Source organism: Paroedura picta, chromosome 11 (genome assembly GCF_049243985.1).
Source record: "Paroedura picta isolate Pp20150507F chromosome 11, Ppicta_v3.0, whole genome shotgun sequence".
Taxonomy (NCBI): domain Eukaryota; kingdom Metazoa; phylum Chordata; class Lepidosauria; order Squamata; family Gekkonidae; genus Paroedura; species Paroedura picta.
In genome coordinates, this window is record NC_135379.1 from 29,528,047 (window position 1) to 29,542,757 (window position 14,711).

Here is a 14,711-nt window from a genome sequence, read left to right on the forward strand (position 1 = left end):
CTAAAATAAGAGTTGCAATAATGGGAAGCCACAGTATGCGAACTTGCAATTTCAGAGGTGCCATGTTTGTGAAGAAGCAGGGGAAAAAAGACCTTTAAGTGACTAGCAAGAAGGACTCATAGTTCTATATATTTACTCTCACACACGTATCTTTATCAGTCCAAAATAATATTTGGGGAATTTGTCTCCAAAGCCCTGACTTTTATTAGCCCTGTGAAGATATTGGCTATTAAGAAAGTCAACTCTGGACTAGTTAACTCACATTTTATAACCTATGTCAACAATTCAGAATAAACTTCTATTTCTGCTGCTCTGAGGGGCAATAAACTATGTGAACACAGTATACACTGGATACACTGCCAAGAGGATTTCCCCATTCAGTTTCTGAGATTTCTTCAGATATAATCACATACTTGAAGATTATATTCATACTCATATGATCTAGCAACTTGCATTTGATTTTCCCAGTACTATATTCTGTGTTTGTGTATGTAATCCAGCCTTTCTCAACCAGGGGTTCGTGAAACCCTGGGGTTTCTTGACAACCCTGGAAGGTTTTCCCAAATAGGTGGGAGTTTATTAAATTTTAATATTTTTAGTTGTTAAATATTTATGAGGTGATATTGACCATATATTGACCCACCCTTCCCAAAACTGCCAGTGCTGGGCTTGGAAGGGTAGGGAGGGGTTCCAGGTGAGCATGTGCACAGCTATGCTTTCCAACAATATTCTGCATGATCATGCTACTTTTGGAGTTTCTTGAAGACTGAAGAATGTTTCAGAGGTTTCTCAGTAGAAAAAAAGTTGAGAAAGGCTGGTGTAATCCAAACATAGGCAGCCTTATTGTGGCCTGGAATTTTATAAACAATACATCTCTTTCTCCGGTGAACAAGGCTGTTGCCTATTAAAGCTGATCCTGCAATAAATTACCTAATCTTGAAAATGGCTGCTACATTTTTTTGCTGATACTCCAAAGAGAAACTTAGCACTTTATTGCCAGTCCAGTTTTCCTGTTGTAGTTATTTCTGATGGAAAATAAGGGACTGGAGGAATAAAAAATCAGGAAGCACTGAATTTTGGATGCCGGTGAGTACATAGCATAAAGAAACTGAACTGCAAGTAAGTTGCATTTGGCATAAAAGAACTAGCGGGTCTGAGATGCATATGATTATTGAATATTTATTATATTTGTATACCGACCTCCCCTGATGCTCAGGGCGGTTCACATGGAACTTTGTTTCTAACATAACATGTAAATGGACTGTAACAATAATAACCATAACAATAGCAATCATAACTGAAGGTAACAGTCTGATTCATAACAGTTCATCAGGTCCATGGTTCAGGTGTATGGGTACTTGGGAGGGAGGTTCAGGGGCCCTGCAGATGTTACTGATTCTGGTCGACCTCAATCAAATGCCTGGTGGAAAAGCTCCCTTTTGCAGGCCCTGTGGAACTGTCTTAGATCCGTCAGGGTCTTTATCTCCTCTGGGATCTCATTCCACCAGGTTGGGGCCAGGACAGAGAAGGCTCTGGCCTTGGTTGAGGTCAAGCAGGCTTCTTTTGGGCCAGGGATCATTAGCCAGTTGGCAGTGACAGAGCATAGGGCTTTTGGGGGGCATAAGCAGAGAGGCAGTCCCTCAGATACACTTTAAGGCCACGTATGGCCTTAAAGGTAATCACCAGAACCTTTAGCCTGATCTGGAATTAGACTGGTAGCTACTGTAATTGATGGAGGATGGGCTGAATGTGGGACCTCCATAGTGTTGCTGTGAGGATCCTGGCTGCTGCATTTTGGACCAGCTGTAGTTTACAGATCAAGGTTAGGGACAATTGCAGAAGTCTAGTCTAGAGGTGACCATTGCATGGATCACTGTGACTAGGTGTTCCGGAGCCAAGTTGGATGCTAGTAGCTTGGCTTGGCAGAGATGGTAAAATGCCAGCTGCACTACCTTTGTGATCTGGGCTTCCATTGTGAAGGAAGCATCTAGGATCATACCCAGGTTCCTGGTGTAGTGAGCCATTGAGAGCTGCACACCATCCAGTGTGGGCAGGCACTCTTCCTCACATAGGCCCTTCCTACCCAGCCACAGGACCTCTGTCTTTGAAGGGTTGAGCTTCAGACAACCCTGCTTGAGCCACCTCATCACTGCTTCCAGGCAGCTGGCTAATGCTTCTGGGGAAGAGTCAGGGTGGTCATCCATCAGGAGGAAAAGCTGGGTGTCATCTGCATATTGGTGACAGCACAGCCCGAACTTCCGGACCAGTTGGGCAAGAGGGTGCATGAAAATATTGAATAAAATAGGGGAGAACTGCTCCCTGTGGGATTTCACAAGCAAATTGTTGGTGGTTTGATGTTCTCCTATTGCTGTCTTCTGTCTGCGATCCTGGAGGAAAGAGATTAGCCATGGAAGGGCTGTCCCTCGTATTCTGGCATCAGTGAGGTGGTGAGCTAAAAAGCTTGTGGTAGACTGTGTTGAACGCTGCTGAGAGATCTAGTAGTAACAGCAGTGCCAAACCGCTTTGGTGCAGTGGACAGCAGCAGTCGTCCATCAGGGTGACTAGCGCTGTCTCTACTCAATGGCCAGGCCGAAAACCTGACTGAGATGGGTCTAGAACTGAAGCTTCTTCCAGGCATGCCGACAATTGATCTGCTACAGCCCTTTCTGCCATCTTCCCCAGAAACTCTGTGCAAGACAGGTCGATAGTTGTCGGGCTCTCAGGGGTCTAATGATTTATTTTTCAATAATGGGCATACCACTGCCTCTGGGAGTCTGCAGGAACTTGATCCGGCTGCGAGCTGCTCCAGAGTCCAAGCGGCCCAAAGCCTCATTAAGTGGCATGGGCGGGGGGGCCAGGGGGGGGCCCTTTCACAGACCGTTCTTAGGCTTTGAAGCTAGTATTAGTAATATAGGTGGAGGGAGGGCATGAAAGAAGGGTGAAGGGCGCGGATAGTTATGCCACTTCCAGAGGGTATGGCAGGGAGGTGTCGCCATCTGACCACTTCTAGGAGTTCTTAAAGCCTGAAAATTTATTTTAGGGGCTCTTTCACAGTCAAAAGGTTGAAAAAGGCTGTGCAAGAGTGAGGCTTGGTTTGGGGAGAACTGTGTGCTATTCCTACATATGAAATGACCTACCCCAATGCAGACTCTTGGTCTATCCCACATTGTTGTTATTTTCACTAACATCGGTTCTCCAGGTCCTCAGACAGAGAAGGGTCTTTCCCACCATCTCCTACCTGAAGCCCTTTAACTGGAAGTACTCAGGATTGAACCTAGGACCATCTGTACATGAGGAATGTGCTCAGCCACTGTACCACAGCTCACATTATGTGGTCATGGAGAAGACACTTGGTTTCTACATCAATTCTCCCTCTGAAAAGTGTGATAGTATTCTGCTTCACAGAGAGGCAATGAAAACAATTAAACCAAGTATTGTAGAGTTTCTGAAAATTAAAATTGCTATAATGATGGTGGTGGTGGTGGTGGTGGTGATGATGATAATAATGTATTTTCTTCTGCTGTAATGCTGGAGCTGTACAGTTGCCTCACGTTCTCTGCATTCATTCTATGCCCAACCATATAATTTTCTCCCATCCCCATGCCTTTTGGACTTTGGTTACTATTCAGCTTTGATAGTAACAGCTTTGTTGTTTGGGTTGATCTTAATGTTTCTTTATTGTTTCTTTTGGATTATTTTTTCTATCAACCAGCATAGCCAGGATGCTGGGGAAGGTTTGTATCTTGGTTTTGCTTAAAAATGAAATTAATATTTTGTTAATACAGAGCCGGACCTCAGAACCTGGAACTGGTTGCAGATGACTGAGACCTTCTCTTCTGAGCATGCCCTGGCTGCTAGGAAGTGTACAAAATTATCTAATTTCAAAATTCCCCTTTGGTATTAGACAAGAAGTTCCCCCAGTATTGTGTATTCACAATGACTCATTGGGTGTTGGCTTTTTTAAAGTTACTCTTAAGGCTTGCAGTATTAACTAACAGTGACAGTTGAGGTTTTGGTCTTGACAGATATGTTGAAAGAGCTGCAGCTCTCTTCTTAAGAAGGATCCTTATCTTCAATTTAATCCCTTTATTATGTGCTCACAGGAATTTGTAACAGTCTTGGTACGAGACCCCAAGATTCAAAAGGAAGACTGTTGGCATTCGTATATAGATTATGAGATCTTCATTCATGTAAGTATAAACTCTGTCATGGAAGTGCTTTACAGGGCATAAATAGATGAGTTACAGCAGGCTTGAATAGTTTTTGACAGTGTAGGAGTTTTAATTGCAGCATAGTTGTATTGTCTGGCAAGCTTTATTTTTTTGCCCCTCATCTAGTGCATAGTGGTGGGCCAGAAGAGAATGTGCTGAGCGTTCACAAGAATAGGACATCTGCAGAATTAATATGAGATGTGTTTTGCCTGGCAGACGAGATGTGCCCCTCCTCACTTGTTTATTTATAATCTGGCTTTCTAACTGAGACTCAAGGTGTGTTATAGCCTGAGACTTTTAACTAGAGATGCCGGGGATTGAATGTGGGACTTTCTGCATGCCAAACAGATGCTTGAACACTGAGCTATGGCCTATCATTGACCACAGAGAAGTTGCAGTTTAATAGTTCAGCTCGGGAATGGTAGAGAAGCTTTTCCTATTCTGATGGTCTAGGCCAGGGATAGTTAAACTGTGGCCCTCCAGATGTCTATGGACATCTGTCTATGGACATCTGTAGGGCCACAGTTTGACTACCCCTGGTCTAGGCTGGTTGTCCTTCACTGATATGTTTGCCTGGAATCTTTTGGTTTTGCTTTCCATTTTCCAATGCCAGTCCTACATTATTGTGTCTTACAAGGGAGCTTTGCTGTTAGATGCAGATATTATATATTGTAATAATCTGTTTCCTGACTGCCTGAAAGGTTTTTTTAAATCATACTTGTGATCTGCCTTGATCCTAGTGAAAAAGGTGGACTGTAAATGAAATAATCATCATCATAATAAAGCAATGCAATAGAAACAGTATGGCATACCATAAACAGATTGGATTAAAATGTTCAAAAAAAACAATGCAGTAGAACAGTGTAAGACACAGAATGGATTACAGAAATGGATTACAGAAATCAGAAAGCAATGCAGTAAGAGCAAAGTAATGTATACATTAAATAGTAGCACAAACTACAGCCCTTCTCTTAATAAATGCATCCTCCTGGAATGTGCAGAACAGCTTATCTTCACTGTCAGCTAGCTCTTATGGGCCTGAGATCAAGTCTAAGTTGTTGACTTTCCTGCAAATGAAGTCCTGAAACCTCACATTTTAGAAATCAACTTCAGGGTGAAACAAGCAGTCTGGGAACAATTGGTGCTTCAATTAACTCTAAGCAGATATGGATTTGGCCAGTTCCTTCAATGGGAAACCACTGTGAGCCTCTTGGAACACCAGGATGTACATTGAATAGACACATATTTTTAAAGAAATTAACTGCAGCCTCCTCGTGGATTTGCTCTGTTGTCAGTCTAAAAACTCTCTTGTGGCAAGAGAGCAATGGGATGCAGCAAATTAAGGCCTAATCCTTTGTTTTTTTCTTTAGACACTTACTCTCAAATTAATTTGTGCAGGTTTTGTATCCTGTGTTACCAAAGGCTAATTTATATCTAAAGAACTGCGCAGCAAGTTGCCTCTTTATAGAAGCAGCTCCCTCTTTTCCACCTTGGAGTGGCAGACTTTCCCACAAAGTGGCTGGTAGTTGTTGAAGGATTAATGGTATGATTGCCAGCACCCTGCTGGAGAAAAAGGATCCCCTGCTCCTGCCCCTTTCCCTTCACTCCCAATCAGCTGACTAGCGGGGGGGGGGGATTACGCAGAGCAGGAGGGAGGCCCAGAAACACTGTTTCTGGCATATATTGGAACTGATGTCATCACACTGGCATTATCCTGGCAATGTGGGCAAACAACTCTATGGTAGAAAGCTTTTTTACCATAGGTTTTTTGCCCAAATATCAGAGTGTCACCACAACATCCCATTTTGGAACATGCTAGAAGTGATGTTGCTAGAAACATAGTCTAGGCTTCCCTCCCACTCTTGAATGCTGCAAGTGTGAAGTGGCCACTGCAGATGCACTTGACCATGAAACATCCTAGATGAAGGTTACCAACCTAAGGAACATACCTGGCACACAGGAGTAGATTGGGAGATATGGTACATAGAAATGTAAATCTGCTGGAATGGTACATTCACATGCAAATCTGCTGGAATAGGGAGATACTTATCTGTTTTGCAGAGACTGAATCTGGAGGTGGCTTTCCATCTCCTGGGTCAACATATAGGGTCAACATATAGGGCATCTTTTAATTACTTCCTTTACTGTTTTTTTTTTTTTTTTGCATCTGGGTTCACTGTGTAACATGTAGGATATATACTCAGATCAGAGCCAGAATTTTCAGGAAGGGAGCCTGAAGAAATAGTCAGTCTCCATTCCTTATGGCAGAAACCTAAGGATACTTAGGTACCTCAAAAGTAAGATTGTAGATCCACTAGCCAGTATATATAACTTGTCACTAAAATTAGCCACTGTACCAGAAGACAGGAAAGTAGCAAATGCTGCACCAATTTTTCAAAAGGGATCCAAAGGGAATGAAGAAATTATAGGTCAGACCTAATATCTGTCCTAAGCAAATCAGCAGAAACTGAAAACAATTAAATTATTAGGAATATAGGGGAACAAAGCCTGCTTTAGGGTAGAGGAAATATTTATTTAGTCAATGAGTTGTTAAAATCTCCTTTAAAAGGAGATTAAATAGTTTTGTTATTATTAATGGAGACTAAAGGGAATCTCCACATTCAGGGGTAATAACCCTCTGGATCCCAATGCCAAGAGGCTACTTCGGTAGAAAGCTTTGGCCTCGATACCAGTTGTTGGACTTACAGAAGAACCGGTTGGCCACTGTGTGAGACATGATGTTGGACTAGAATGGATCACTGGTCTGATCCAGCACAGCTCTTCTTATGTTCTTAGCAGCAGATCTAGGAAGGCTGTAGAAACTGTGAATAGGAGCCTGAAGACAGATTTGGAATGGATGAGAACTAACAAACTGAAACTTAATTTCAGGTGCTAGTGGAGGGGGGTGGAGGGAAGGACTGACCCGGGAAATTAGCTATTCCTTGTTCTGGATTAGGTTACATTCCCCCAAAGAGATAGTGAACCTAGTCAGCATACGCAAGTGGCAGTTCATCAGTCTGGATTCCCAGCAGAAGCACAGTTGAGTGGGCACATTGTTTGGTGAATCGCACTTCCAATTTTTGTCAGTCGATGCGGGGGTTGTGCTGGGCCAACCAATCCATACCTAGCACCTAGGGAAATCATGGCATAAGTGCTACATCAAATCTGATAACCTCTATGTGCTGCTGCACCTGTAGGAACAAGGGTTCTGTCTCCCACTTAACTCAGCCTGCTTTTTCAGGCTGCCGTCTGTGGCCTCTACCTGTGTGGGATTGGTTTTTTCCCAAATGGGCACTGCATTGTGCTCCTGGAAGCACTTGTCCATGTAGGACCAAGTGGCCCGGAGTCCACCAATGCATGTACCAGCATACAGGATCCCATGGGCAGCTGGGCAGGAGCAGGTGATTTATCCAGGTAATGGAGCCACCAGTTCCTCCCAAGTGACAGGGCTCTGTGTTGCAGGCATTTCTTGGCCTTGGGTGTGGAGTTTTTGGTTTTCTCTAGGCATTGCTCTGCGTAATACCCTGACCTCCCGCAATAGAGGCATAAATTGTGCTGGTGTTGGCGCTGTTTTTCTGTGGGGTCAAGGTGGGGCTGAGCTCCCCCCCGGCTGCACTGGCTCTTCCTCCTTTGGGGAGGCCAGCGGCTTCGGAGTAGTGTTGCAAGTCAGGGACCAGTTACATTGGAGGCAAGAGTTTGGCTCGGCCTGGGTGAGCTGACGCTCCTCCTGGCAGTTATCAATCTGGTAGCAAAGGTGGATCAAGTCCCTCAGAACTCGGGGCCGGTCCATATGGGCTAGTTTGTCCAGCACTTCATCCAATAACCCAGTTACAAACTGATCCACTAGCACCAGCTCATTCCAGTCTTGATTATGAGAAAGCACCTGGAACTCTGCTGCATAGACCCACATGGATTTGGAGCCTTGGCACAGTTGTAGCAGGCACTAGTTGGCTCTGAGTACCTTTTGGGCATCGCCAAATGCCTCCTCTAACCAGGCTTTAAAGACTTGAAAACTCTCCAGTTCGGGGGCATTGGTGAGTAGCAGCGGAGTTGCCCAGTGAGCTGTCACCCCTTTTAACATGCTGATAAGGAAACTGATTTTCACCTGGTCTGAAGAAAATTTATGGGACCGCGCTGCTATGAACTGTTTTACTGGGCCAGGAACATTTTGGGGGTTTTTGGTTTTTGTATTGCAAAATCCAGAACAGGAGCAGTAATTGGCCCTCAGTGGGAGATATTCCACCAATAGGAAAAAGGCAGTCTGTTTTTGTCAGCAGTTGCTGGACAGATCCCTTGGACTGCCTTTTTCAAAACCCTTCCCTTCAGTCCTGCTGTGAATAAGTTAACGTGGGGCTGGGACGCCCTTAGCAGTGAGTGTGGGAAGCTATGGACTGTTCTTACCCCTCCCAGCAAGGCCAGGACAAGAGCAGGAGTGATGGAAGAGGTAGAATGTGATACTGGGCCAATCACATATGGACAGACAGTGGTGGAATTATTCCCCCATCTTATTATTCTGAAGCACAATTTAGCAGTTGGTGCTGTACTTTTGTGATCAAATGAACCAGAAATCCTGAAGCAAAAAAAAGTGATCCGGTGCGTTCATTCAACAAAGTGACTTATCCTCTACCCCGTCAAACAGCTGATCATCAGGATCAGCTTTTGGTGGGTTCTTGTTCCTTGCCTATCCTGAGGCTGCAGAGAGAGGGCTCTTTTCCCCAGCTTCAAAGGGGTCTGATCATCAGGATCAGCTGTTTGGCAGGCTCTTTCTTCCCCACCCTACTGAGATTGTGGAGAGAGGGGCCATTTGCCTCCTTCTTTAAGGTCAGTTGTTGCCTCTATGGCTTGCGTTTTATATATATGGAATGATGATGATGATGATGATGATTATAATCAGTGTTGTGAGCTGTCCTGAGCCCTCATGGAAGGGCAGCATATAAATTTAAAAATATTTATTAAAATATTGTATACAGCTTTCCACAATGTTCAAAAATTGTCTTCTTTCATTCTCTTAAATTTCATTGATTCACTCCTCAGCTGATTTTCTTCCTATCTGATCAAATGTTCATTGTTTCCGCAGAGGGAAGTTCATCCTATGATTTTCTTCTGTCCCTTGGGGTCCAGGATCTGTTTGTATCCTCTCTGTAGAAACTGTCCCTAGATCAGGGGTAGTCAACCTGTGGTCCTCCAGATGTCCATGGACTACAATTCCCATGAGCCCCTGCCAACAAATGCTGGCAGGGGCTCATGGGAATTGTAGTCCATGGACATATGGAGGACCACAGGTTGACTACCCCTGCCCTAGATGACCTCACTAACTCCCATAGCTTCCAGTATCATCTATATAATGATGGCATCTGATTATATCTATCTGCCTTTGTATGTTCTCTATCCATCAGGTTCTGCATCCCCAACTAATTGTTTGGTATATTATCTTAATTCAGGAAACAAAAATTCCACTTGACACATGGAGAGAGCTGAGTTCATGCATTCATTGGTTTGGCTCAGAGGTAGTGACAAACTGCAAATGAAAAAAAACTTGAAAGAAGCCCCAAGCTTGCTTGAATAATTCTCCCTCCCCCCCCCCCTTCCATAGTAATTAGTTACTTCCTGGTTGTCCATAAATTACATTTGCCATAATATTCAGTCTGGCAATGTATGGTTTGCTTATCCTGTATTGCAAACTACATTTTATTTTGGTTTTCAGAGCAAGTCTAAACCACATGTTTGGATGCAACAACCAATTATGGTTTGCTGAGAGTCAGGAATTAACTGGTGCCACGCAAGTAGGATCATGTGAGCTGGAGGCTGCTTCCACCATCATTCACTGAATGCCATAGCATATGAATCAAATAGTTAATGCTGTTTAAGTAGTGTAACTCCTCGGGAAATTAACTTACAAATAAAGCACAGTCTGTTTACCTTACAGACAAATAGCATGTGTTTTACAAGAAAGACCTCTTGTGTCCGTCGGCGCTTTCGAGAATTTGTGTGGCTTCGTCAAAGACTCCAGAGTAATGCTGTGCTGATGTGAGTAACTTATAAACATTTTCATAAGTCTTTTGTTTGCTGTTGTTGTTTTTAATCCATCTCAGTCAGTTCACCTTTATTGATATTCAAAAGGTACAACAAACCAAGATCTCAACAACCTGACAAAAGATAAGGCCAAGTTTAAAATAGGAAAATTAACGCAATATAAAGTTAAAACTGGCTTAATTGACCCAGCTCTCACAAAAAAAAATTTCAACCTCAAGAGTAGTCTCAGGGTTGTAGTCATTCAGTAAATACTGGCATACCTTCTGTTTGTTCACTACACAGGCCTTCCCTTGTCCCTGACCTGGAAATTGCAACTGGTACAAAATGCAGCTGCAAGGCTCCTCACTAGGTCATCTTGGAGGACCCATGTCCAGCTTAGGCTGTCGTGCCTGCATTGGTTGCCAATTAGCTTTCAGATCAGGTTCAAAGTTTTGGTTTTAACCTTCAAGGCTAAATGCGGTCTGGGTCCTGCCTATCTGAGGGACTGCTTATTTCCTTACGCTCCCTGCGAGACTCTTCACTCTGGGGGTATGAGTTTGCTGGTTGTCCCAGGGCCTTTGGAAGTTGCCCTGATCTTGACCAGGGCCAGCACCTTTCTGGTCCTGGCACCAACCTGGTGGGATGAGCTCCCAGAAGAGCTGAGGGCCCTGAGGGCCCGCCAGGCATTTGGTTGAGGCCAGGGTAGTAAGATCAGGTCCCTCCCCTTTATACCTCTTGTATCTGTAGCCCTTTCAGGCCAAACATCTCCTGTTGTTACCTATCAGCACAACAGTGACAGCTGCTCAGAAGGTCTGAGGGTTCACATTGGGGAAAGTAGTCTGGATTTTTGCCACCTGTGATTGATTGTATTGGGATTTTTATGTTGTTTTTACTGTTTTTTTGTAAACCACCATGAGCCCTCAGGCCTACACATTCTGCAGAAGCAAAGCCTTTCATGGTAGAGGATATGATGGAATCTTCTGCATTGAGCCCTTGATGGAAAAGAGTTCATTCGGGCTAGCATGAAAGCCCTATGTTGTGGAACTTCATAGAACATGAAAATACAGGCGCATCCTCACAAAATGGTTCTGTAGACCTAATTTAAGGAAGGGACAGATCTCAGGATGAGCAGGGAATTTTTGAAATTCCCTGGCCAGCCCAGTGACTGCCCATTGGGAGGTATGATGTGATATAAGTGATAGGGGCCCTAGGTGTACCTGATAGGTGAGCTGAAGTGTGATGTAATTGGGCTGTCTGGAATATGACTTGCAGGCCATCATAAACCACAGCCAGCAGAAAGGAGGGGGGGAGCATGTCTCAAAGATGGACAATACCTAGGCTGATTGGAAGCTGACGGGATTATCTGTCATCTTTGTCTATTCAGTGGCTCAGATGAGTTAATTGATAAGAAGTCAGGAGAAACACATTAAGGATCATTACAGCAAGGGAGAGACAGAGATTGCACTGAACAAATGACAACCAGGATGAACTACCACAAATGTATGTGCAATTAATGGTGGCTCAAGATGGTTCATGGAGAAAGCAGGAATTTTCTGGACTGCTGGGAGCACCCTGCTGCTCAACTGCTTTGAGCCATTTAAACCACCTAAAATGCCATGGGAAACAGAAAGCAGGGTTTTAATGAAAAGCCAGCAGAAAGATTGGAGGGTAGTCCCTTCCTGGAAGATCTCTCCCCACCCCCCTCCTTTCTGCCGGCTGTGGTTTATGATGGCCAGCAGAAACATGGAAGGGAAGTCCCTTTCCAGGGGATCTCCTCCTCCTTTCTTCTTCCTGCTGTTATTTTGGCTGTCTTTTACAGTCCTTTTAAAGTTTAAAGGGACTGCACAAAAGAACCTGAAATAGCTGAGCAGTGGGCAGCAAGCTGTTCCCTGCTGCTCAGCTTCTTTTTAGTTGTTACTGACCTTTCTAAAAATTGAAAACTAAAGGAATTGTGGTCCTTATTAATGAGGTTTGTAGGGCCACAAACTGGTTGAGTTTGTAAATGAAGCAAACCACATTTCCCCTGTTCATGCCCATCCTTAGCTCACACCTTGCTACCTCTCTCTATCACAAAGGCTTGGAGTAAGTAAAGTTCCTTTGTGTTAAGTTCCAGTATGTCATTCATTCATTAATTAATTAATTAATTAATTAATTCATTCATTCATTCATTCATTCATTTATTCATTCATTCATTCATTCATTCATTCATTCATTCATTCATTCATTCATTCATTTTGACCTATTACCCGCCACTCTCATAACTGGCTCGTGGCAGAGTATAACAGTCCATTAAAAACCCCATTAAAACCCTACTAAAATACATCCGGATTCATTAATACAAACTCCTAAAAAACAAACTCCTAAAATAATAAAACCATGGCGGTCAATAACGCACTAGCCCCTCGAAATCTAATTTAGGACTGGGAGGAGGGAGCACAGATCACATGGCGGATGCTTACGCTCTTAATGTCTTTCACTGCAGGGTGTGGAATACCAGCCTTTGTTTATTTAGTCTTATTTTTAATTTTATTTATTTTATTTATTAATCATACTTCTATACCGCCCTCCCCGGAGGCTCAGGGCGGTTTACATTATAACAGAAAACAATACATAAAACAGTCTGTAGAACATGTATAACTGATAAGCCACCTTTCAGTGAAAAACATGCTTAAGGCAGCATACAGTTGTAGCTTTCCTGTTGCAGAGTTTATAGTTCAGCTATCTGGGGCTGAAAAACGTTTGCTTCTTGGCAGCTATGAGTGTGGAAGGTTTGCATGGTGTGGGAATGGAGGAGGCAGAGATGTATTCAGACCATCTATAGAAAGTCTCTACCCTTCCTAAGCCTTTTGAACTATTAATACTGTCATATCTTATTTATGAAGTGCATTCAGCACTGCTAGTCACTCTGTGGAATGGCTTGCTTATCTGCCCTTGAAGCAGGAGGGAAAAGGAGAGGTGGAGGGAGCTGGAAATAACATTGGTTAGTCATTTGAGACCATGGAGGTCTAGATTCATTGCTGTTGTGTTTAGTATTGGACAACCAAAGCCAGCTTAGTTCTGGGAACTGTGTATAACAGAGACAAGTGTATAGTTGCAGAAATCCAAGCCCAGGGACTGCATGCTGAAACTTCTGTTTGTTCAGAAAGGGTTGTATGAACAGGGGCATCACTGTAAACAGTAATTCAGTTTGGTGCATTAACTGTTTCTGGTTTGTTTGTTTTTTAAAGACAATTGCCAGAACTGCCATCCAAAACTCCCTTTTTTAACATAAATAACCCTCAGCACGTTGACCATCGTCAGCAGGGCTTGCAAGATTTCCTCCAACAGTGAGTATATTGCTTTTTTGGAAGGTGATAGTTCTGTTGCTCTAATTAAGTCATTAATGGTCTACACCTACGGCATGCCTCATCTCTTGTACACGACAGCCACCTTGTGGCCACTGCTGAGCCTTATTTGCACACTTTCCCTTGCTTTTGGTGAAGTGATGTAATAACTTATGCTTAACAAGGCTTCAGGTTTCAGTGGCTGCTCTTTGGTTAATCCTTGAGATTTGTAAGCATTTGTGTCCGCCCCCCCCCTTTATAGTATTGTTGTGGCCTTGTTTTTATTTAAATTTTATTTTTATTTGGTTGCAGGGTAGAAATTCATTTGTAGCTCTCTATTAGCCAAAAAGAATTTTAAAAAGCCAGAGACTTAAGCTGCTGTTTTGTTTACAATGTGAAGAATGTCCATGCTTTGTGTAAACACAGAAGGTAGGAGTGCTAGAATATGGGGAGGAGGACTGCCAAACCGGGACTCGGGATTTGGGATTGGGATTAGAGATGGGTACCACCAATACCCCCTCTCCACCTGCTAGTAGGGGGAAAGGGTAGTGGATTAGCCAATCTTGCCGGGTTACCTTGCTAACTAATAATTGCTGTACTGTAGTTGTTTTAACTGGATTTTAATGGATTTTATGGGGTTTTAGAATGTCGTAACCCGCCACGAGCCGCAAGGGAGTAGCGGGCAATAAATCTAATAATAATAATAATAATAATAATAATAATAATAATAATAATTCTAAATGGGTCTGCTGAGAAGCAATTCCCATTCGTTTTAATGACGCTTGCTCCCAGGAAAACATCCTTAAGATTTCAGATGGCAGTTTAAACTGACTTCCCTCAATGGTGTCCATTTTGAACCACCTGCAAGTTGGAATCATTTTCAGCAGATTATCTGACTACTGTGGCCTGAATAGACAATACTGACCTTGATGGACTCAGGGAGAGACTTGACCTTTGTGACCAAGGACATGGCTGTCTGCTGGGGTGTACATTTGGTTGAACTGAGCTGATTACAGATTCTCTGCTCTGATCAGCTCCAGTATAGCTAAGTCTGAGTAAAAGCTGAATTTTTAAAACTTTTATTCAGGGATATTCTGGTATACTGATCAACTGGAGTGGCAAGAGCTGAGAATTCTGTACCACCTCAGCTGGGGCTGACTGGAAC

The 14,711-nt window shown here is 43.4% G+C and overlaps 1 protein-coding gene across 3 annotated transcripts in view; it reads left to right on the forward strand.

Annotated features, from left to right (window-relative positions):
• SNX10 (sorting nexin 10) overlaps positions 1–14,711 on the forward strand; it is a 43,321-nt gene that overhangs the window by 14,325 nt on the left and 14,285 nt on the right. For 2 of the 3 annotated variants that reach the window (XM_077304773.1, XM_077304772.1), the window contains exons 4-6: positions 4,104–4,190; positions 10,138–10,238; positions 13,451–13,549. In XM_077304773.1, the coding sequence (XP_077160888.1) occupies positions 4,104–4,190; positions 10,138–10,238; positions 13,451–13,549 (287 nt within the window). The remainder of the gene's footprint in view (positions 1–4,103; positions 4,191–10,137; positions 10,239–13,450; positions 13,550–14,711) is intronic. The other variant, XM_077304774.1, reaches the window with a different exon arrangement.